This window comes from Oryx dammah, unplaced genomic scaffold, assembly GCF_014754425.2.
Source record: "Oryx dammah isolate SB20612 unplaced genomic scaffold, SCBI_Odam_1.1 HiC_scaffold_27, whole genome shotgun sequence".
In the NCBI taxonomy this organism is placed as follows: Eukaryota; Metazoa; Chordata; class Mammalia; order Artiodactyla; family Bovidae; genus Oryx; species Oryx dammah.
Window position 1 is genome coordinate 2,127,659 of NW_024070211.1, and position 24,201 is coordinate 2,151,859.

General features: G+C 56.3%; 1 protein-coding gene across 1 annotated transcript in view; it reads left to right on the plus strand.

The window, feature by feature from the left end:
- PAX7 (paired box 7) overlaps window positions 1–24,201 on the plus strand; it is a 127,846-nt gene that overhangs the window by 23,681 nt on the left and 79,964 nt on the right. Inside the window, exon 2 of the mRNA XM_040228496.1 lies at window positions 685–819. Coding sequence (XP_040084430.1) covers window positions 685–819 — 135 coding nt within the window. The remainder of the gene's footprint in view (window positions 1–684; window positions 820–24,201) is intronic.

Genomic DNA, 24,201 nt, shown 5'->3' on the forward strand with positions numbered 1-24,201 from the left:
TGTGTGTGTAGGGGTGTATGTGTGTGTAGGGGTGTATGTGTGTGTGTGCACCTGAGCATTCAGGGGTACTGCTGGGATGCACACCTGAATGTGGGGAGCGGCGAGCGGGCTAGAGGGGCTCCAGGGAGGTCCTGGGGGTGGGGTGGGTATGAGTGCGTCTAGGGTAAGGCAGGCTGCCCACTCCAGTGTTCTCGGGCTTCCCTTGTGGCTCAGCTGGTGAAGAATCCTCCTGCAATGCGGGAGACCTGGGTTTGATCCCTGGGTTGGGAAGATCCCCCGGAGAAGGGAAAGGCTACCCACTCCAGTATTCTGTCCTGGAGACTTCCATGGACTGTATAATCCACGGGGTCGCAGAAAGTCACGCCTGGGCGACTTCCACTGACCGACCGACTGAGGGTGTGTGGTCGTGCAAAGTCCAGGGGTGCACAGGCGTGGCAGGGCGGCACTAGGGGGCCTCTGTCACAGCCTTGGGGGTCCGTGCCCCCGGTGAGTCTCCACGTGGGTGACCTGCCTGTGCCTCCCGATAAGTGTAGGTGTTCACCCGCGATGGGGGTGGGGTGGCTGTGAGTCCCCCTGAGTGGGTTTAGGGGGAAATGCGCTTCGTGACTTCTCCCAGCGCCCCAGGCGGCCGGCCTGCGCGGCCCCGACGACTTATACCCGCTCTTTTGCCTTTGAATTTCTGAGGTTTAGTGAGTTCGATTAGCCGAGTGCTCAGAATCAAGTTCGGGAAGAAGGAGGAGGAGGACGAAGGGGACAAGAAGGAGGAGGACGGCGAGAAGAAAGCCAAGCACAGCATCGACGGCATCCTGGGCGACAAAGGTAGGGAGCCGCCCGAGCACGCGGGGCTCCTCGTGCGCCAGCGTGCGGGCCGGTGGCGGCGCCGTCCCACCGGACCGGCGGGTGAAACGAGAGCCTGTCGGGGTGTGCGGGGAGCGCCCCCCCGGGGCGCCCTCGGCTCGGGCCGGGAGCGGCCCCCGAGAAGCCGTTGCGCGGCAGAGCGGGGTCCAGCCGTCCCCAGGGACGCCGGCAACGCGTGGGGAATCCGGGGGCCGCGAACCGCGCACCCTGGCGCACCCGCTCCGGCCGAGGGCTCCGGGCCTTGTGTCCTCTGGGGCCGGCGTTTTGGCTGGTAGTCCCGGTGTCGATCTATTATTTATAGGAAACTTGGGCAAAGGGGCGGGCCCGCCCCCGCCCGCGAGGACGGAGGAGCCGGCCCGCGGCTCCCTAAATGAATTTGTTAACCAGACCCGCACACGCTCTTTAAACGGTCCCTTGAAACCCCGCCTGACAGTTGACTGACCGCTGCAATCAATAAAAATCAGCGCGGGCCGCGTGGGCCACCGCCTCACTCTCCGACCCGCGACGCCAGGGCCGCACAGACAGCGCGGAGGCAGAAGCGTACATTTTTAAGGCGCTTTCCTCTGGGGCACGCGCCGGTGGGCCCAGGGGTGAAGGCCAAGTTCCCAGATGCTGGGGCGGGGGGACGGCCGAGGGAGGGAGAGTTTCGGGCTCCACCACGCCCTCTCCCCGCTTTTAGCGGGGCTGTATTTTGGAGATGAGCTAGAGAGGCATTTTTCTTTCAAGCGCCTGCAGGCCCAGGAAAGGGGGCTGTGCTTTTGTTTACTGACGGGTTATTTTTCAGGAGAAAGGAAAGGCCTTCCCCATCCCCACTGCCTCCGTAGGTCTCTCTGAGACTTGGTCAGTGTGCTTGGGTCGGGGAGGGAGGGCCTGGAAAAAGAAAGAAAAAGGCAAGACCCAAAGTCACAAAGATGGACTGGGGAAAGAAGCTAAACCCCCAGACACAATGCGGGGAGGCAGCAGGCAAACAGGAAAGGCAATCGCCGTTATAGCCTCAAAAAAAAAAAAAAAAAGTGGCTTTGGGGAAAGTGGGGGAGGAGTGTCTTGAACCCCGAAACTTGTTCAAGTGCACAGTTCTCTTGGAGCTTCCTTCCAAGGGGTTGCTGAGGTTCTCCTCTCCCCGCCTCCCTGGAACTTCTACCCGGGTCTCCCTCTTGTTTTCAGTAGTCTGTCCCAACCTTGAAGATGAACTTCACAGACAAAGCCCTGCTTCCAAAGACAAGTCCCAGAGAAGCCCAGCCCCCACAGGCCTGGTCTAAGGAGGGAGGGGGGAGCAGGGGCAGCCCAGTGTGGGAGCAGGCTGGGGCTGGGGAAGGGGCGGGCTATTGACATTCAGGGCCCCTAGTAGAGCCCAGTCCCACTGGGACAAAAGGGCAGGAAAGAAAGGGAGCGGGCTGTGCCCGGCACCCCGCTGTGCGGGGCCTGCAGAAGGCCTGGGGTCTGCGGAGGGGGGCGGCTGCCTGCCAAGGAGCCCCTGGCTGGGCAGAGGCAGCCCGGGATCCCTGCGTGGGGACCCACTCCGTGTTTCAGTTTGGAATAAAAAGGGACTTAGTCGGACTTCCTTTGTGGGGGGCTGGGAGGGGACAGAGAACTCGAATAATCTTTCCCGGCCAAATGCAACGCTGCAGACGCATCTTCTGAGAGGCGCCCTGGGAGGAAAGAGGAGGTTTGGTTTTGTTCGGAGAGACTTTTAGGGGTGTGTGTGTGTGTGTGTGTGTGCAGCAGGGGTATGTCCAATTCAGTCTGTGAGGAAGCACAACAGATGCATTTCTCCCGAGACGGAAGAGAAAGAAAGGAAGAGGGTAGCAAGTCCGTAGCAAGTCCGGTCTGACGATGCCTTTGGCTCAAAGGAATCCAGGGGTTTCTAGTGCTGACCTGGCTTACAGAACCAGCGGACAAGCAGTTTCGCTGGACAGAGGTTTTCCCTGAGTGGAACCAGGAAGCTCCAGGCCCCCCAGGGTTTCAGGAGGAGGCTGGCAGTTGCAGAGTCCTGGTGCTTCTGGGAGTCTAGGAGCAGAGCTGCAGAAATATAATGAAAGTGGAGGGCCCGGTGTCCAGCCAGCTGTGTGGTTTTGCAGTGACAGTGAGCGTGTGGCACCCCGTGGCTGGGAGCTGGATGGCCGTGTAAGTGCACGTGTCTCAGTGTGGCTGTCTGCCCACCGGACTTTGGAATGGAATCGTGGGATTCTGCGTGGATGTGCAGTGCGATCGCAGACGGGCGGAATGGATGATGTGAGTGGGGAAGAGAGAGGGCTGTCTTTCCATCTGTGGACAAAGGATATCTATCAGCTCTGGATTTGAGTACCTTGGCCAGGGACTGGCATCCTGCTGAACCACCCAGTTGGAAACTCTCATTTCTCTCCCAGGCCCCGGGTGTCAGTTTCATGGCCAAGTTAAAGGTGAAAAGACCTCCCAACCTCCACCCAAGTGGGCCAGGTGGGGAGAGGCAGAGATCCCCTTGGGCAGAGCAGGGGGAGGGGTGCACACCCACAAACTTTGTTTTGGCTTCTTGCTCTTGACAAATGCTTTCTCCGGGGGTTGCCCCTCTCATGGCGGGGAGTCGCCCAAGAAGGGGTTTAAGAGCTCTCCTCTTTAAGCGCTAAAGAGAGATCCCTCCCTGAGTCCGTTTTTTCCTATCGTCCGCTTGGCATTTAATAATGTTAAGACTTATTAGAGCTGGTAATGAAAACTGGGACTGCTGAATAGGAAACTGTGTTGGAGAGGGGTGTAATAGCTTCCAGGCATGGTAAGAAACTATTTATCCGCAATCAGTCCTCACTCTCAGAGTTTGAAGCACAAACGTTAAGTTGAAGGGTTTTAAAGCAGATTAAATTGAGCTTTTATTTCTGTGCACTTTCATCTCTGAACAGCTCACTCCTGCTCCCCTTGGGCTGATATTCATGAGGCTGTTCATATTTTTTTTTTTTTTTTGCTCTTATCCTTGTTAAGGCTGAGTTATTAGGATTGTTGGTTGTGAGAATTCCCAGACCACTGTGGATAGGGGCCCCCGCCACACTCAGCACACCTGGAAAGATTCCTTGCCCTCAGCCACTTGGCCTCTCTCCCCCTCACCCCTTCTCCGAGGAGAATCCGGGCAGACCCGGGCAGGGACCGCCTGGAGAAGGATTTGAGGAGGGGTGGGGAAAGAAAAGGTTTTCCCAACCTGAGTCCAGGGAGATGCTTGTGGGAAATTTGATAGGGGTTTGCAGAGTCAAACAGTTCTTCTGCGAGAGCGGAGGGAGTGAGTGTGAAGAAATAATTTAGAAAAAGAGTAACAACAGTAGTAATCAGTAAGAGGCCTCTTGCATCTGACAAGTTTAGGCTGAAACTGACCAGATCAGACCGTAGTTGGTCTCTATTGAAAGCCCAGCTGGGTCACAGTTAATATGAAATGAGGGGGAAAGTCACAAGATTAAAAAGAAGAGTGTGCATTCTCCCGCGGAGAGGGGGCTAAGTCCATCCGAGAATCTGTTGACATCTGAAGTGGGGGGCCAAGGTGTGTGTGAGAGGCAGATTTGTATTTCTTTGCGTTCTTCCTTAATTCATTTTTAAAGCAGCAAACTTACAGGTGTGCGGTGAGAAATGACGGAGGACGGGAAGGAGGGGAGAGCCCGAAGTCTGGGTTTTAGACACTTGTAAAAGGAGGTGGGAAACAATTTAATTTGGCAGCAGCGATAGCTGCTAATGCGGTTTTCGGTCGTTTGCTACACCGGAGGAAGCTGTTTTGATTGTGTGTACAAGGACCTGCCAAATTTAATTAGGCTCCGGGGGAGCGAATGAATAGCGGGAGGGGGGGCAGGGCTCCCCTCAGCCCACACCGTTTTTTCGGCTTCACACCTGGAAGGGGCATTGTTTACTGGATAGGCGAGAAGGGGAAAGGGGAGGGAGGGGCCCCCAGGGAGAGAGGCCCTTGGAAGAGCGAGGAGGGAGGGGTCGAAGAGAGTCCATTTATCAAGAAACAATCTGCATTGATTTAAACCAACAAGTTCCCTCCTCTGTAAATGTGTGTTTAGAGAAAGGTAATTGACACTCCACCAAATCAAAGGATTACCCCGGGTTGGCAATCTAATCAAACAGAGTCCAGGCGGGATTTGAGGCTGTTCAGAGTGGGATCAGCTTCGCATAATGGGGGCTCGGAGGAAGATGGGAGGGTGTCAGGCAATTCCCCGGCTTTAGGCAGCGCTCGGCGGTGGATATTCAGTGAGACCGGAGGCGGAGAGGGAGGGGCGAGAGCTGTGCCGCGCTGGGGCGGTGGGGGGATGGGGGGAGCGGAGAGGGGGCGCGCGGGGCGCGGGGGATCGACCCCGGCGGAGGGGGCCCCGGGCGAGGGGCGAACCCACACTGGGATGACAAGACTCCCCCTGTCTTTCCTCTACTCCCCACAACCGAAGACGAGAGAGGGGCGGAGGGAGCTGGGACTAACGAAGAACAACAATGAGATAACTATTACAAAGGCGAACCCTGGCGCGCGCGCGCTCGCAGCCCCAGAACCCACGGTAAATAAACAGAGTCGGCAAACTGTTTGTTTGCCAGATAAACTCGTGCCTAAATCGAGTGTGACGGGCAAAGAGAGAAGAGACAGAAGGAGATAAGGTTGGAAGGGGAATGAACGAACATAATCTAATAGAAGACATTTAGAAAACAAACTTGAAACAAGCGAGAACAGGCGAGCGGAGGGTAATTACCCGCCCCAGAGAGCGAGGGACGCCTTCCGAGGGCTGCGGGTGGGGTCTCGGAGACGCGAGCCGCCGAGAGCCGCGCGCTGCGGAGGAGGGAGGCCTTCGGCACTCCGCAGGGAACCGAGAGAGGGTCCCCGGGGCGCGCCAAGGAAGGGGCTCGGCTCCCAGGCTGAGGCTCCCGCGCGGCCCCCCGTCTCTGAACGCGTTTCGGAGCAGGATGGGGTCCCCCGCTGCGAGGGCGCGCGGGTTTTCTGTTCACCCCGGGGCGCGCACCGCCACGCACCGGCTGTTTCCAGGCGTTTGTACCTAAAAGACTTGGTGTGCACGGCACAGCCGTTAAAGGAATTAGATATTTACCAGTTTGAAATAAGCCTGGCTAAGAAGAAGAGAGAGACATTGAAAAGATGAGGCTGGGGGAAGACTTCAAACGAATTCATCATTTGGAATGGTGGAGAGGAGATTTACCAGACAGTATTGGGAAGTTATTTAGATATTAATAACACATTTTCCTGAGGCGCGACCACGGCGGCCATCTGCGCTGTTCTCCGAGCTATTTGGCTGGGTGAAATATGGGCGTCTCAAATGTTGGGAAGAGATAACGCAATCAGGCTAACCCTGGTCCTAAGACGGCATAGCAGCGTTAAACCCGGATTAACCTCCCCCTCCCACCCCCGCGGCCCCCTCCCCTTTCACAGCTTTCCAAATTTTTCAGTGGAATTTACATGGAAGGATTTAAAAGCACATATAACAGTAGCCTTAAAGCAGTAAGGTGATTATTTGGGCTTTTTTTTTTTTTTTAAAGGACGTCTTTCTGAAAATGATGGTTGTCACACACTACATTTTATATAAATATTATTTACAAACATACATATTTTTATATAGGGAGAGAGCACTGAGCAAATGAGATTTCCTTCTAGAGGTTGCCTGTTTGGCGTTTCTATTTACCATCATCAGCAAAGTTGATGAAGCTTCATTCCTAATGGGGACTAAGGATATAAACATGAAATGTACAGGATCCCGGGCTCTGGCTCTGGCCCTGGGACAAGCAGAGTCCAAAGCCAGAGAGCACTCACACCACATAATAGACGGTCCCTGGTGAGGGGAAGCCTTCCTGCTGTAAAGAGGGACATAGAAGAGACACCCCAAAGGGGACGTTCTCCAGGGACTTTGGGGCCTTGAAGGCCATGACTAAGGGGGGCACATTCCAGGAATTCCATAAAAATAGTTCCTCTTCTCTCCCACTGCAGACTAAGGAGGTAATTAGGAAACCCAGTTGGGGTTGGGGTAAGAGGGATTGGAAGGTTGGGACAATCCCCCCTCCCTTCTCAGTTTTTGCTGTCGGGGCCTTTCTGTTTCTCTCCGCTCCCCCCCCCCCCGCCCCGCCCCTTTCCCCAGCTCTGGCTGAAAGAGGAAAGGTGGAAATGGGGTCAGCGCTTTCTGACCCGCTCCGGAGCGATTGGCCCCGGCTGGGGTCGGGTAGAGGGAGGGAGGGAACGCGCCTTCCCAAATCGAATCAAGGCAGAACGGTGACCTAAGGGGGAAACTTCCCCATTAGTAGATAGATCTCTCCAGAACTTCAAACAAAGTGGGGGGAAGGGAGAGGCGAGGCAGAGGGGGAGTCCAGAGAGCGCGCAGGGGGGACTAGGAGCTAGCCAAGGGGAGGGGCCTGCAAGAGGAAGAGAAGGGGTCGAGGGCAAAGGGGAGGTGGGGGCCAAAGGAAGGAGCATAGGGAAGGGGGTGCGGGGGGTGGGGGCTCCACTTGAAACTTCAGCCCCCGGGGAGCGATGAGGCATCTCCGACCACAGCAGCGAGGGAGCGATGAGGGGAAGTTGCGTACCCCAAGTCTTGCTCCCCAGAGGCCCCGAGGGCATGCCAGGGCGCCTTGGGCTTGGGCAGTTGAGTGAGCGTGGGTTGCCAGGGGCTGGGAATGAATTGGTTCAACTTTCTGGGGCTGCGGGTCAGCCCGTGGACGTTTCCAAGATGCGGTCGCCCGGGGCTTCGGGGTGTGCTGGGCCCGAGCCCGGGTCGAGAGGAAAGGAGGGATGAGTAGAGACCCGGGAGACCCAGAGCCACGGAAGGGCGGGGGGACGAAAGACAGTCAGGAAGAGGGTGGAGAGCGTCGGAACAGAGAGCGCGCGAGAGAAAATTCAGAGAAAGACCAGCGCGGGAGGAGAGAACCTTGCCTAGAGCGTTCGCGCAGGGCGAGGGAGGCGCGCAGCAGCAGAAAAAGACAAAGAGGCGCCTAGGCACCAAAAGGCGGGCCTGGGCCGGGCGGATCAGGACGGACCGCGGGGCCGGAGACAGCCCGCGGGCGAGCGCGGGCGGCAAGGGCGAGCGCGCAGGGCCGGGCGGCGGCGGGAGGCGGGCGAGCCGCTGCCGTCCTTTTGATCCTCCGCGGCCTGCCCTTATCAGAAGACACTGGCACAAAGGCAGTTCATCATATTACAGCGCGGCCCGGCGGCTCGCTGAGATCCCGCCGCTTAATTAGAGGCGAGCAAGTCGGGCCGGCGGGGCGGGCGGGAGGCCGACCCGGGTGCTGGAAAGAGGCCGGCCCGCGCGCCAGGCCCCTCCGGGACTCGCCGCGAGCGAGAGGGGGCGGAGAACCCCTCCTCGGAGCGTTGCTAAAGAAACGTCCCAGTCCGGGCTGCGCAGCCCGGAGACGGAGGCTCACCGCCTTCCGGTTTTTAGCAGACGCCCCCTTCGAAATTCCCAGCTTGGGGAGGAGATGGCGCCCAGGCCATCATCTCCACTCGCAGCTTCGGACGCGCAGACTGGAGGGTGAGCAGAGTGTTATAGAACTGGACGAGCTGCCGGCTTCGCGCTGCTCTGGATCCAGTCCTCACCCACCGGCTCCCAGCGGCTGATAGTGGATTCCCGCCTCCGAGGGCCTGCTCTCCCAGTCTCCGCCTGAACCCAGCAGGGCGTATCCCGGAGGGGCCGGGAGCGCTGCGGGGGACCAAGAGAGTAAGGGTTCTGCCACCCCCACTTCCCAACTCACTAGCAAGGAAATCCTGAATCTTTGTTTTCGTGAAAAACCAGAGAATTGCACCAAGTCAAAGATTCTCATCCTCTGGGGGACCCTGGACCCCTTTGAGAATCGGCTAGCACCCTGAGAAACTACCCATTCACAGAGGTTCATACAGGAGGCATTTTACAGACAGAACATAAAGGATCTCTCTCTGGGCTGCTGGAGGCCACACCCCAGTAAGAACTTCACGTACACGTTTTCTGGTGACTCCGGTATTCTTGAGGGAACATCAGATTCCAGGAGCAGGCTTCCAGGAGGAGGAAATGGATGGGGTGGGGTGGGGTGGGGTGGGGCGCGAGGTGAGGCTGAGTGCCTGCTCGCCTCTGGCCATTGCTGCTTCCTCCTCTTTCCAAAACAGAGGCAGTGACCCCCACCATCCCACCCCTATTTGGTTGTTGGAGGGGTCTTTAGGAGGCTGTTATGTGCAGAACTAAACCCAAACGCGGTGCTCCTCTTTTGTCCCAGGGAAAGAGAGAAAGAGGGAGAGGAAAAGAGGTGGGGAAAGACATCTTAGGGAGCCCGTCTTCATTCTTTCTGTTAAAAATTGTTGAGCATCTACTATGGGCCCGGCATTGTGTTAAGTGCCCAGGATAGGTGAGACATCAGGAAGGCCCCCTGCCTTGGTGGAGTTCTGAGCCAGCTGGTAGAGACACAAAATTAAAGGTTGGTGATAGACACGCTTCAGTGCGTGTGTTTGTGTGTTTACCTACCTGCCTGGTTACCTGCGAACGTCTGGGTGTTCGTGGAGGGGGGGACGAAGTGTGTGTGGTAGCTGGACGGGCAGGCACAACAGCAGGATGTGTTTGGGGGTCGTGGCTGAATTTGGCATGCAGCCTCCAAGCTCATCTGGGCAGCTGAAGGCATCCGCTGGTGCCTCCAAGCGCGCCGAGGGTTCGAGCGGGAGGAGGACCGGCCGGCTGCGGGGCCCGGAGCCGCCGGCCTTCCCTGTGCTCTTTGACCGGAAATCAAAGAGGCCCCGGGCCGGACCGAAAAGAGGGTGGGGCGCCGGCACTGAGAAGTAGCTTGGAAACTCCCCCTGAACCCCTCTGGGGCCCTTTCCAGGGGACCCGGACCCAACAGAGCCCCAGCCGAGTGGGCGGCCATCCTTCCGCGGGGCCCTCTCCACTCGGGTCACCCGGGGTGACAGGTGGAGAGGATGTGATGGTTTGGGGCTGGAATTCGGACCGCAGGACTCGGGGCAGCTGGGGAAGGTGTCGAGATGGCAAGAGTGGGTGTCCGTGGGTTTGGGTGCAGTGTGTTTCTACTTGTGCGTGGAGATGCGGCCAGACCTTCCTGTTGCCTGGAAGCTGATCCTCGAAGCCCGCGCCGAATTTTCCATGCTGTCTAGACAAGAACATGGGATTCACGCTAGAGTTTTCTTTCTAGGGCGACAGTTTCGGCGTTGGGAGGGGTCGGAGGCGTCTTAACGAACCTTCTCAGGGTCTTAAGGAAGCTTCTGGAACTCTCTAGGTCCCAATGAAAACCTATAAAAAGCCTGTATCTCCGGATCTCTCTTGTATCCACGGGTACAACTGACCCACGGCTGGTCCAGCTGCAGGACTAGATCCTGACCCCAGAATCTGCACTAAGCTCCCCCTCCCTTCCCCCTCTGGCGACCCTCATCCTTACAGTTTTCCTCCTAGTCTGAACTTTTTGAGCGCGGATTCACCCTTCGGAGGGTCAAAAAGTACGGCAGGAAAAAAAAAAAAAAATCCCAGCGTCCTCACTTGGGAGAAGGCGCAGCTAGTCTCCTTCCTTCTGCTGCCCCCACCCCCCCATCTCTGTCCCTTCTCTGTTCCGCCTCCAGCTGCTGGGAAAGTCCACGTGCAAAATCTCTGCCACCCCTCCCATCTTCGGCGACGGGAGAAGATTCTGAATTATTGCGCCCCCATTTCTGGGGTTTATCCGAAGTGTGGAGAGTGAATCCTAAGACAGAAGGTCCTGGAACTTTCTTGAATAGGTGGGGCAGAACTTCCCTTCCTCAGGGGGTAGCCTCGTGTTTAGGTCGGGACTTTCCTTTTGGTGGCCTGTACAGGCAGGCGACAGCAAGAGATTTAGCTGGTGCGCTCGGAGCTGAGAGCCCTGGGCGTCTCCCCCCGACCTGAAAACAAAACAAAACCACACAACCCCCCCTTTCCGCCCCTGGCTGCACGGTGGGTTTGAATGCCGGAGCGCATCGTCTAGCGCGGAGCCTCGGTTTCCCGATCTGATCAGTGGGGCTAAGACCCCTCCCACCTCGCGAGGCGGGCGGGAAGCAGGGCCGGGAAAGGCTCTTTAGAAACGGGTCCGCGAGTCCGAGGAGGGGGGCAGGGAGGAGGGGGAGTTCCTCCCCCGCCCCGGCCGCCCCCTCCTCCCAGCGCCCTGTCGGCCCCGTCCCGCTCGCGCCTCAATGGCCACTTTAGAAATACAAACAACTTTAGAAATAAAGTAACCAAACCCCCGAAAGGGGCTTTGAAGGGGCGAATGCCTGGTGGCGCTTTACTATGGTGTGGGCCGAGGCCCGGCCTAATCCCGCTTTCATTTTCACCGACGGCCGCGGGGGAAGCGCTCCCGGCCTCCCGGCCCCTCAGGAGGCTGATTAGGCCACAAAGAGCCCCCATTATCCCGAGAAGAAAACCGGGCGGCGGCGGGGGGGAGCGGCCTGCCCGCGCCCGGGCTATTGACTTAGTGGATGAAGTCAAGAACCGGCGCGCTGGGAGCCCGGGAGGGGGGCCGGGGCCGAACAAAACAGGGCGCGCAAAGCCCCACCGCGAGCCTGAGCCCCGGCCCGGGCGCGCCAGGCCCCAGTGGGCTGGGGGGGCTTCTGCTGGGTCAGCCGCCTCCGGCGGCCCCCGGGGCTGCGGATGTCCCACCGGAGCCTGGCGTCGCTGGCTGTCTTGGGCGGGCGCGCGGAAGAAGGGAGAGAGGTGTCTGGGGTGAAGCAGTGCTGGCTAGCGAGGCGGCCCTGACTCTCAGGCTTTGCCTTCCTCCTCCTGAACAGAAGGGCTTGGCCCCCGCGGGTCCACCTGCGGTCTGCGATGAGTGACGTCTGGTGGGCGGAGGCCGCTTCTGGGAGAGGCCCTGGAGGAGGGGCCTGAGTGAGAGGCCGGGAGGGAGATGAAAGAAGTCCTGGACCTCTGCACGGTCTGGGTAACTTTGAGTGAGTTCCCCTGAGAGCCTCAGTGACCCCATCTGTAAAATGGCCCCATGGATGACACCTGTGAAGTGCGCTGGAAAGAGTCAGCAATATAATGACAGAAATCACAGGACCGATTGATGTTTTTCTCCAATCCTTTCCACCTCTTCTTCTCCAAGGCTTCTTTCCATCTACAGCCCACTGTCCTTTGGCTTCAGAAATAATGGGGGCTAAAAAGCTACAAGCGATCAATGTATTTGGACTGGGGTGTGTAGGGGTGAGGGCAGGTACTCAGCTGGGAACCAACGAATAAGAGCTCTTCTTTAACTGAAAGAAATCAGCGGGTCAGTGGGCTGCTCCTCATTCAACAGAGGCCAAAGAAGGCAAAAATAGAACTCCACAGCCTTGTCAGATGTGCAGACAGACTTCCCTTCTTAAGGGGCCCTGCCCTACTCCCACTCCCAAAGAAAGGCAGCTTTGGCAGATGAGGGAGGAAGGTGGGCAGCACGCAGTGACTGAGGAAATGGTGGAAGCAACCTCCAGGGGAAAAGCAAGCAGGCCCCCAAACACCTCCCCTCCTCAGCCCCAGCTCCTCGCTTCTGAAATGGAGTAGGTCCACACCCTGGCCCAGGCTGTCCGTCCCTTCATTCCACAAGTGTTAATGAAGCCCTCCTTCCTGCGAGCTCTGCTGGGGGTGATCCCACAAGAGCCCCGATTGTAGACTCCTCGAGGCAGAGTGGAGGCTTTAGGCCTTACTCCGAGGGCAGTAGGGAGCCAGGGCGGGGCAGAGTTGGACTGAGCAGAGTGTGTACGGGAAGGTGTGCAGAGACCAGCCGGGAGGTTAACGTGAGACAGAGGCACAGAGGATGAGCGGAGGGATTTTAGGAGAGGGGAGCCCCAGCCTCGATGGAGAGAAGCAGTTGTTTTCAGATTCTTCCCACCTGATGCCCATGTGTGCTGAGACCGTGGCTGGCTGGGTGAATTCAAGGGAGCTTGGAATTCCTCTCCAGGCTGAGATCCCAAAGGGTAAGACGGTTGAGCCTGTACATCTAAAACAGCCATCAGCTCATCTCACAGATGGGAAAGCTGAGGTTCAGAGGTTGTAGCCAGAGAGAGCCCAAAGGAGAAAGAAATAACCTGGTCTGCTGGCAGTTGCTTTGGTAAAGGGTCAGAATGAGCTGGTGGATTCTCATCTCCAGGAATTGAAGGCTTTGGGGGAAGGACGTGGAGACACCGCCCTTTCCCATCCATAGGGCACATCATTCTTTACGTGTAACGTGATGCATGCTATCAAGTTCTATTTCAGAGGGGAAACTGAGGCACGGAGAAATGTGCCCAAGGAAGAAGGCCGTGGGGGCTTCTTCCCTAGTAGGGTCTGCAGGACTTTGATGCCTTTTTCCCCAAGAAGGCTGACGGGCACAAACCCCACGGTGCTTCCTGCCACTTCTGAGCAATGCCTCCTCCAGCAGCCTCCCCATCCTTCACGAACCCTAGATCCTCAGGCCCCGGGGAGACTGTGGCTTAAGCTGGTACCCCGCCTGCCCCCCACTGCTTCCCATGAACACCTACTGGGATCTTGAGACTTGAGGGATGCTGCCGATTTGGCTTTCTGAGGGTCTGGGAAGAGTCCTTTTAGCAGCAAGAGAAAATAAAGCCCCAAGGGAAAGTAACCACAGTATCCTGGCTAGGGCTGGAATTCAGATCCTCCCACGAGGAGGCCCTGGCTTCAGCACTAACTGCCATGTAACTCTGGACACAATTTCTCTGGTCCCTGCTCCTGTCTGAGCAATGGCAAGGTGCAACCAGCCTAGCGGTTCTCTAACGCTGTTCCGTGGAGCCTTGGGGTTCCATGCAGGAGCTTCAGGGGTGATGCAGTCCGTGAAGATCCTCCAAGCTCTGATGCTGTGAGCACATCTGCACTGGGAGGTGGGGGGGGAGGAAGTCAGAATTATTGATAGAGGAAACTCTGATGGGATGGGGCTTTGTCCTGGAGACTAGCCGGGACTACTGTCCTGGCTACTCTGGAGGGGAGGAGGGAGGAGCTCTGTTTATGCCTGGAATCGAGCCCCAGGCTGTGGTCATTGGTCTTCAGAGATAAGCTGATATTGCTTATCCGGTGACAAATGGTTCCCCCTCCTCTTCTATTGCCCTGATTAGGGAACTTTCTCTCCTGGCTGGGAGGTCTCTCTGGGAGAGCAGGCAGAGCTGGGCTGGATTCCAGACCGTGGGGTCTATCTCTGGAGTCCCTGCCCAGCCTGCTGTGTGACCACAGGGAGGCGGTTGCCCTTTCTGTGCTTCCTTGGGACACTGGTGGTGTGGCTGGGTTGCAGCGCCGTCTTGGCTTGGTCCTGGAAGGAGGATTCAATATAGGGTAGGAGAGATGGAAGGCCAGGAGGGCAGAAGGGTGTGCCCAAGTCACCCAGGCATTTTTGTCAAGCCTACACACCTGGTGCTTTCTCGATTTGGGACTTCTGCGGGGAGTGGGGTTTGGGTCGTTCTGATGGCCACCCCAGTTGAGAGCCTTTGGTCTAGTGCAGCGCCCTGTTTATAGACGGAGAAACTGAGGCCCAGAGAGGGAAAGAGACTTGTTTCCTGTCGCACAGCAAATTGAGAACAGAGTTGGAACAGAGACCGACCTCCAGACTGGGAGACCAGATGCCGTGCAGGGAACGTCCTTCCAAGTCTCTGGGCGCCTCACATTTGATTACTGTCCCTGCCCCCACTGAAGGGGCGTCCTGCCAAGGCACCGTGCCGAGAACCACGGGGCTGAGGCACCCCCTGCCTGCCCTGTGCCCAGCTTTGCCCACGCTGCGGGGATGGCCTCCAGACACTCCTTCATCTCAGCTCCGGGCCCCCAGCCTGACAGCAGCCACTGCTGGGCCGTGAAAGGAGCCAGTGAGACCCAGACCCAGCCCCCTGCCCCGTGTCCCCTGAGAGAGTTGCTTCACCTCCCTGAGGCTTGGTTTTCCCGTCCAGCCAGTGGACAGCAAGAATTGCAACAGGAGTGAGTGAGTGAAAGGGAGGAAGGATGGCTGGCACCCAGGGAGTGTGTGATTAACATGAGACAACAGGCCTGACAGTAATTTCTGTGGCATAGGGGATCCCTAACAGTGGCCGAGAAGAGAGCTTCCCGAGCCAAACACACGTTGTTTTATCAGGGGCTGGAAAATAGCTATGCATATGTTTTTTCATATGAATTTTAAAATATATTACAAAAGCCACAAAATACTCATAATATCCCAAAGCAGAAAAAAGTATATAAAATAAAAAATATTTTTTAATATACAAAAAATCCTCTACTTCTCTAGCAAGAATCTTCTACTTCCCTAGAGATAACTTTGTTGAGACTGGGGGTATGGCTATCTCAGTGTATATACATATATCTAGATTATATCAGTATTCATCAATCCATCCATCTAGATACAGAAGTATATTTAAAGGAAAGTGACGTCATGTCAACTTAACCCAGGGACTACAGAGGCTTCAGAGGGGACCATGGAGCCCCTGGACAGAGTCTTCACTCATGGGCGCTTGCCTGTGTGTATGCATTTCCCTGAGGGAGAATCCCTTAGGTTTCCTGGGCCTGCTAGCGCTCAAGAGCCTCGAAAGGTTGAGTGTTCCGAGGTGGGGGCTTTGCAGGCGTCTGTCCTCTCTGGTGAGGGGCAGACAGAGGTGCCCCCTCCCCCCAGGCCCTTCAGCGCTCCCCCCTCCCCTCCATGCACCTGCCTGGGCTTCCGGCCTCCTCGGCTTCAAAGCGGCAGGCTGGGCTTTACCTGCCTTGCCTTGGAGAAAAGCAGCCTGGTTTGAAAGGGGAAGTGGCATTTCAGGCACTTAATTAGACCCAGGACAAGAATGGAGGCTGGCTCTAGGGTCAGGCCAGGGGGGATTGTTGGGGGATTAACACCCAGGTAAACCCATCAAGGCTCACTGGGCCCCTTGGCAGCAGGCAGCGGAAAGGCTGGGCCGGCAAGTCGGGAAAGGGGGCGGCGGGGTGCAAGGGAGGTGGAGGATGGGAGGAGAAGGAAGGGCCCCTCGGCCTGCAACCTCCACCATCCTCCTTCCTCTCCCTCACCACCGGTGCCCCAGGGGGCAGAGCTAGAACTACCACTTTATTCCCACAACGATGTGCTGAGCACCTACTGTGCGCTGGGCACTGTGCCAGGGCCTGGGACAACAGCCCGGAACCACACAAAACCCTGGTTTCCTGGATCTTGCACCTTGGGGGAAGGGAGGCAACACACACATCCCCAAGTAAGGAAATACTTTCAGAAGGTGGACAAAGGTTTGAAGAGGATAAAGCAGAGTCCTAAGAGAAAGTGACGGGGTGCAGTGGGATGGGATGGGGTGGGGTGGGGTGGGCTGGGAGAGTGATTATCAGGGCAGCCTGCCTGGAGGAGGTGATATTTGACCTAAGGCCTGGATATCAGGAGAGAGGCAGCCATTTATTGAACATCTACTTGGGAGAATAGCCCACTGGGAGCCGACTATGGGTCAGGCACTGGGTTAAGCCCTTTATAGGAATGAATGCATGAAATCCTCCCAAGACCACCTGAAGGAGGGATTATTGCGATGCCTACTTATAGATTCAAAGCGTGAGGCACAAGGAAGTATTCAGCCTTTGGGGCACAGACAGGTAGGGGTGTCTCATTGGAAAAGCATGCTGTTGGCCTGTCCCCCCATGATGCTTTGTCGGGCGCCTCATCTCACTTAACCCCCCAACCCTGCCCTGTGGGTATTTATTATCCCGATTTTGAAGACAAAAGCAGAGTTCAGAGACGTTTGCTGGATTCCCCAGAGACACACAGCCAGCAGACGGCAGAGCCAGAAACAGAACCCGGGCGCCGCGAACTCTTCCTGCTCTGGCGCACCAGCGTTTGGAAGGCATCTGACTCTGGAATGCCCTGCACTGATTCTCAGGGTCCTGTGTCCCTGGGGAATGGCTCTCCCATCTCTAGAGCCAGGGGCTTGTCATTAACAGAAGATTCAGCAAGAAGGTGGCTTGATGATCTGTTTTTCTTAACAGGGTACCCGGCCCACATTTCTGATCTGCATTTGGGTTTCTGAACTGAGAAATCGAAGGTGGCGTTGGGAGTGTGTTAGAAGGTAGACGCTGAGATCCGTCCAGGGAGCAAATGTGTGTGTTGTTGCGGCAGTACTGCTGATGGGCGATGTTTAGGAGTCAGGACGAGGTAGGGTTGGCTATGGTTAGATTTTTTCTTTTTAAATCAGTTTGGTTTTGGCCACACTGCTCGGTATGTGGATTCTTAGTTCCCCAACCAGGGATCGAACCCAGGCGCCTGCCTTGGAAGTGCAGAGTCTTAGCCACTAGACCTCCAGAAAAGTCAGGACAGGGGCTTTGTTTGGGGATGTTGGTATGTGTGAGTGTGTCCTTGTGATGTGAGGTGTGAGGACGGCGTGTGAGGGTGTTCAGGGGTGTGTGGGTATGTAGATATGGGTGTGCGTCTGTTGGTGATGTCACGGGGATGGCCCTGGGTGTGTGTGTACTCTTGGGGTTCCATCATTTCCGCTGTGCATGGGAGAGGTCAGTGCGTTTCTCTGGGGTCTAAGCGCACCTGCCCCCATCTTACAGACGGCAACTGAGCCTCAGAGACCTGAGCTGCCAGAAGCCGCCTAGCTAGTTAGTGGCTGAGCCGAGAAGGAAAACCAGGGCTTCCCTGAGTTCCAGCCTCTCTCCTCCGGTCCCTAGGAAGGGTTTAAGGGACAACAAAAGGTTCACAAGCCAGCATGCATGGCGGCAGCCTCTGTCCCGGGGCCTGGCGGGTGGACGTGTGTGCGGTCACGTGCCTGTCCCCCTCCTCACCCTGGCGTCTCAGCCTCTGCCCACTCCCTGGGCCCCCGGACCAGCCCTGTTGCACGCGGGGCCTTTCTTTCTTGGGATTGCAAATACGCCGAAGATTAACGCCCACAGCTGGCTACAGCCCTGAACAATGGCAAGACCTAGGAAGTGAAGAAATCACCAGAGAGGCACCACAGTCCTGTCCAGAGAGGCGGTCCGCAGGGTCTGCCCACTTGACTCGGAGTGACCCATCCCCCCATCCCGCCCCCCCCGCCCCTCCCCCTCGTCCTCCCAGCTAGAAAGGGAAAACAGCCTGTAAAGAAATTCTCACTCCAGAGAACACTGCTCACAAGTTCACCGCCTTAGACCAGAGATTAGGGGAAAGTTAAAGAAGGGGAGAGGCACCCCTTCCAGGAGGAATATCCAATAAATAATCACATGTGGGAGAGAGAAGGAGAAAGCTGGGCAGGGGCCGGGGGGGCTGGGATCCCAGCTGGATGCTGTGACCCAGTCTGAGATGTATCAGCTCCAGCTCTGATCTCCTTAGTGGACGACAAAGCACAGCAGAATAAAGCAAAACCAGCTCACCGGGATGCAGAGCCTTTTTCCTTCCTGAATCTCTGCTCACCTACTTCTTCCTGGCAAGCCGGGAGGTGACCATGTGCCCCCGGAGAACTTCACAGGCGGCAGGGGCTGGTGGAGAGAAAACAGCAAGGTCAGCTGGGCTGGGAGGTGGCAGGACTAGAGTGCAAGGCTGTGGCAGCTCCAGGTGGGCAGGTCGGGCTCTTCTCCAGCTAAGATGAAGTGTTAGTCGCTCGGCCATGTCTGACTCTTTGCGACCCCATGGACTGCAGCTTGCCGGGCTCTTCTGTCCTTGAGATTCCGCAGGCCAGAATACTGGAGTGGGTTGCTGTTCCTTCCTCCAGGGGATCTTTCCTACCCAGGGATCAAACCCCGATGCAGCTCTGGAAAATGACCTCAGCAGGGTGGAGGACTCACCGTGTGCCGGGCAATCGCCCTCCTTAAGGTGCCCACAACCCTGTTGAGTATCACAGGTTTTCTTAAGCCCACTTTACAGATGAAGGAACTGAGGCCCAGAAAGGTTGAAATCACTTGCATAAGATCAGGTTTAGAAAAAGAAGCGGAAGGAGTTTGATCCCAGCCTCTTTGGCTTTCAGGTCAGCCCCCCGACCATGGCTCAAGAGGGGCCAATCAAAGGGAGAACTGAGCTCGCTTTGCACAGGCTTACCGTGACACAGTCACATCAGAAGCACATATGTATTCCTTTCTTTTTGGCATAATTATTATGATTTAATTTTAACTCTGCTCTTTCATGTGGAGCTGGTCAGGTTTGTGCAAGCTCCTTCCCAATTCATTTCAACAGCGCAAAAAAGAAAGAAAGAAAAAATACTGTTTTAAAGGAGGATGACATAAGTCCCTTCTAGCATCCAGAAGCTGGACTCCCTGGATTCCAGTTTGCACGGTCAGAAACAAGGGCTACCGCCCTGTCCCAGCCCTTGACTGGGAAGCTTAGAAATGCAGGTGGCACGTCCCCTCCTCAGATGAAGCCACTTAATTACCACGCAATCAATATGCAAACAAGTGCCAAACTGGGTTTGAATCAAATTTCTCATTGGGGACTCAGTGGGGGAGGAGAGTCCTGCAGAAGGGGGGCTCTCTAGGGTGGGCTGGCAGGGAGGGGGCTGTGGAAAGGGGGGCTTTGACTGGGACCTGGGCACCCGAGGGCTGCTCTGAGGCCCCCGAAGCCCCCGGTGTCTGGCTGGTGTGGGGCCCTGCTCCCATTGAGGGAGCCAGGGTCTGCAGCTCAAGGCTGCGGGCTGCGGGAGGGCTTCCAGGCCTGTCAGCTGAAGTCTGGCGGCCTCCACTAATTCATTTGACTCGGAAATCTCAGTTTGACCAGGTCCCCCCTCCCCTCTTTAAAACAAACTCATTAAACTTGTCAACACTCATTAGGCCTGTAAAACATTGAACTAGAGCCACTGGGGAGACTTTGAGGAGGGTGTGTGTGTGTGTGTGTGTGTGTGTCTAGAAGCCTGCACTGCAAAACTGAGGAGGGTGTGTGTGTGTGTGTGTGTGTGTGTGTGTCTGGAAGCCTGCACTGCAAAACTGAACCAGGACCTAGGAGACCTAGGAAACCACGACTTGTCGGGGTAGAAGTCAGGTTCGTCTGTTCATCTGCTTCCGTCTGCCTGCTTCTGCCTTTCACCGCACTCACAGCAGCGTGGGGACCCAGGTGGAGCCCCAGAGTCAGGACAGGCTTGAGCTCAGGTCAGACTCTGCCCGTTGGGCGCTCTGGCAGCTCTTTCTGCTCTGTGCCTCAGTCACCACTTCTGTATTATGGGCGTTGTAATAAAGGACCTGTCTCACTGGGCTCTTGGGAGAATAAGTTCATAAAGTCTATGACAATGCCCAGCACCTTTAAAAGTGTCACTTCTGTAGCTATTATGACTTTAAATAACACCTTAAAATGTAAGAGGCAGCTTTGTTTAATACTTGAAAATGTGGATTAGAGAAGACGAGTTTGGACTTTGGGTCAGGGATCATTTCTCTGAGCCTTGGTTTCCCCAAGTAAAATGAGAAAAAAAAAAAAAGTGTTAGAAAGTAGCACAGTGGTGAGAAGTGAGTTAACACATACAGAATCAAAATTAGTGTAGCGTCCAGCATGGTAGAAATGTTGGATTATCCTGTCTTTCCTGTTTCCCCCAATTCAGCCCACTCCCCTTACCTCACCATGCATCAGGGAAATCGGGGGGCGGATTTCTGGGTCTTATTCCTTTGGGGAGGATCAGGGGGAGCACTTTCCGGGCTTCCCAGGTGGAGCTAGTGGCAAAGAACCCGCCTGCCAGGGCAGGAGTCGTAACAGACGCAGGTTCGATCCCTGGGTCGGGAAGATCCCCTGGAGGAGGGCAACCCACTCCAGTATTCTTGCCTGGAGAATTTCATGGACAGAGGAGCCTGGTGGGCAACAGTCCATGGGGTCACAAAGAGTCAGCCACCACCAAAGCGACTTAGCCGCACGCACGCACGGGGACACTTCCAACAACCTCAGCAGAGCTTCAGAGGGAAATGGGGCTGGGGATCGAGACTGCAGAAGGAAACATTGCTCAGAAAAGGAAAAGCTGCCCACCCACCTCATCCCATCACGCTCTTGATTAATTAAAGAAAATAAACACACACCTCCTCCCGCTTTTAAAAACCGCTTCATGGGAAGGAGGCCACGTGACCCCAGGTCTCACACAGAAACTGGACAGAAGTCGCCTGCCTGTCATCCCTTCTGAGCCGCACACATTCTAAGAAGCGTCTCCTCTCACCCCGACTCCCTGCAGCGGCGACCTCAGCCTTTCCAGCCCAGGGCGCCCAGCGCCAGTGGCCCAGAGAGGCTCAGATGCAGGCGGGTCTGGGGCCCCTGTGAATAGCGGTTTTGTCTGAGCGCCCATCTAGGATCTGTGGCTGCAGTTGTGATGTGTTCTTTTTCCCTTTAAAGTGGGGTGTCTGCTGGCTTTCTCCTTTTCTCTCTCTTTTCCATTCCCCTTCTCACTGAGAATGCCTCCTAAAAAAAAAAAAAAAAAAAAGAGCCACGCCAGCCTTCTGCTATTTTTCTTCCCTCTCTGAAAATGAGAACATCAGCTATTGAGGCGGATTGATGAACTCTTCCCAAAAGTTTATTAAGGGAAGGTTAGACAAAGGCCCCGAGGCCCGCGGGCAACTGAGCAGTCAGTACGTGTACCGGCCCCTTTTGTCCCCAGGGCCGACGCATGAATACCCCTCAATGGCCCTCTTCAGAGTGACGAGATCAAGCCAGACAACGGCCTGCTGAAAGGAGCTGCTTCTCTGCCCCAGCCCGGAGCCCGTCCCGCTTCCCCCGCATTAGTGTGCATCTGCGGCAGTGGAGACAGTCGGCTGGGGTTCACCGGTTTTGTGTGGGTTTTCCTTTTTTCCTAAGTGCAGCCTTCCTCCGCCTCCTCCCTGCCCCCACCTGCCGTCCCACCCCTCCCCCCCGCCATATGTTGCCCAGCACAGCCTGCTGGAGCCTTCCAGGGACCCCAGGGTGGGTAGTTCTGGAGAAAAGCTAGAGAGGAGTCTCCTCCCGTCTCGCTGCCTCCTCGGAACCGCGTTTATTGAGCACTTACTGCGTCCCGGGGGCTGGAGGAGGTGCGGATGTGCGTCACTCCTCAGGGGAGCCTTCATGTCGAGGATGGGGTTACCTACCCCCAGTCGTGAGTGGGAAGTGAGACGAGAGAAGGAAGATGCCGCTGGGGTATATTCCGAGCCTGACTGACGCTTGAGGTCTCTCCCTGTTTTCCAAGGTCTGCGTTCAGGATGCAGTTTGAAGCCGAAAGCAAATCTTAGTCCCAGTCAGTGATAAGCAGGCTTCTAAGCGGGCTGGCTGCGACTCAGATCAGAGAGAATCGGTGTTGTTTTGGGAGAGCAGTTGTCTGGAAGAGGCCTGAATCTTGGGGTGCAGGGCTGTGGGAGAAGAGCTGGCAGGGGCACTGGACTGGAAGTGGGGCCAGAACCCCTTCCTATCGCCCAGATCAGCCACCAGAAGGGGGAAACCTCCAGGTTCCCTCGAACTAGGATGGGGAGTGTGTATGTGTTTGTGTATGGGTCTGGATGTGTGTGCGTAGTACATGTGGGCAGTGATGTGTGTGCACTTGTGTGTGTGTGTATGTGTACATGTGTGTGCATATGCGAGTACACAGTGCAATAGCGTGTATGCACGTGTGTGTTGTGTATTGTACATGTGTGTCTGTGTGTCCATATGCAAGTACACGTGGGCGATAGTGTGTGCACTTGTGTGTATGTGTGTTGTATACATGTACATGTGTGTGCATGTGTGTGCAAATGTGAGTACACGTGGGCAATAGTGTGTGCACTTGTGTGTGCTTTGCATGTGTGCATGTGTGTGAGTACACGTGGGCAATATTGTGTGCACTTGTGTCCTGTGTGTGTGTGTACACGTGGGCAACAGTGTGTGCACTTGTGTGTGCTTTGCATGTGTGCATGTGTGTGAGTACACGTGGGCAATATTGTGTGCACTTGTGTGCTGTGTGTGTGTACACGTGTGTGCATGTGTGAGTACACGTGGGCAACAGTGTGTGCACTTGTGTGTGCTTTGCATGTGTGCATGTGTGTGCATGTGTGTGTACACGTGGGCAATAGTGTGTGCACTTGTGTCCTGTGTGTGTGTACACGTGTGTGCATGTGTGAGTACACGTGGGCAATAGTGTGTGCACTTGTGTGTTGTGTACATGTACATGTGTGTGCACGTGTGTGCAAATGCGAGTACACGTGGGCAATAGTGTGTGGGCACTTGTGTGTGTGTGTTGTGTATCGTATGTGTACATGTGCCTGTGTGTGCCCTGAAGATTTCACTGTCCTAGTGGGTATAGTTCTGTGCTTCCATTTCCTGGGCCAGATTAGAACATTTTGGAGGGCAAGGACTAGTTAACTGCATTCTATTTTGTTTTGACCCCCTCTGCTCGGTTCAATACCGTAGGCAGAGTAGGTGCTCAAGACCTGCCCTCTAAATCTAGAACTTTGCTGAGACAGGTGGGCAGTGGAGGGGAGAGGGGCACCAGGCGTCTGCTGGGAGCGAGGCCAGTCTCTCCCGCCTTGCCTCCCCTTCCCCTCCTCCCCCTTGCTCCCTCCCACACCTGTCTTAGCCTGAGTACTGAGGGGGTCCGAAAAGGGAGCCTCATGATCGCGGGCTAGAGAATCAGACCCGGAGGCCTTGCCGTCACCTTCTGAGTAACTTCCCTTGTAGCCAGGAGGGGTGTTGGCAGTCCTCCTCCCTGATGGTTGTTCCCTGGAGAAAGGGGTGGACAGGGGAAGAGACGGAAGCTGAGAGAGGTGGGAGGAAAATGCTGCTGCCTCGGAGCCTCTGCGTCGGGCCTCCCCTCTCTGGGGGGGCCCAGGCTGCCCTGATGTGCGTGGAGCTGTCCTGGGTCAGCACTGGGGCTCTCACATTCCCAGGGAAACTTCAGTCCTGGGCAGACTCGGGGGACAAGTCTCTCTGAGGCTCAGCTATGTCAGCATCGAGTGGGGCCATCTCAGCCTCATCCCGGCTTTGTGAAAGGGCGGGGTGGGAAGGGAAGAGGGGCTTTTCCTCTCTGTAAAAGCATGGTGGGCTCTGTGTTTCGAGGCAGTGTCTGGGGAGGCCTCTTGGGCCTGCGTACTTGTGCTAGGTGGCTGAGGAGGGTTCTGGCTGCTCCTGGAAGTGGAGCTTGGGGCTAGGGCCTCGGAGAGTTTCCACCAGCGGAGGGGTCGCCAGGGTGGGCCCTATTCTGACTTGGTGGTTCAGTCCTGACTTTATTTGGTCACACTGCGTGGCTCGTGGGGCTTTAGTTCCCCGACCAGCAATGGAAGCTGTGCCCCCTGCAGCGGAAGCGTGGAGTGTCGACCAAGCGGCCCACCCTGGGGGTCCCAACACTTAGCTTCAGACCGAGCTCCAGTCCCGGCTCTGCCTCTCGCCAACCGGTGATTCCCACCGAGTCACCCGGTCTGTGAAAGGGAGTTGAGACCCCTTCAAACCCCAGTCTGACCAGAGCAAAGCAGGCCTCCAGCAAATATCCCCTCCTCCCTTCACTTCTGCTCTGCTGGTCCCCCAGACCCTGTATTCCTTTCTGGCTGAAGGGCGGAATTAGAGGGAAGCAAACGGGAAATCCAGATGCTGAATCTACCCAGAGAGACCAAAGCGGGG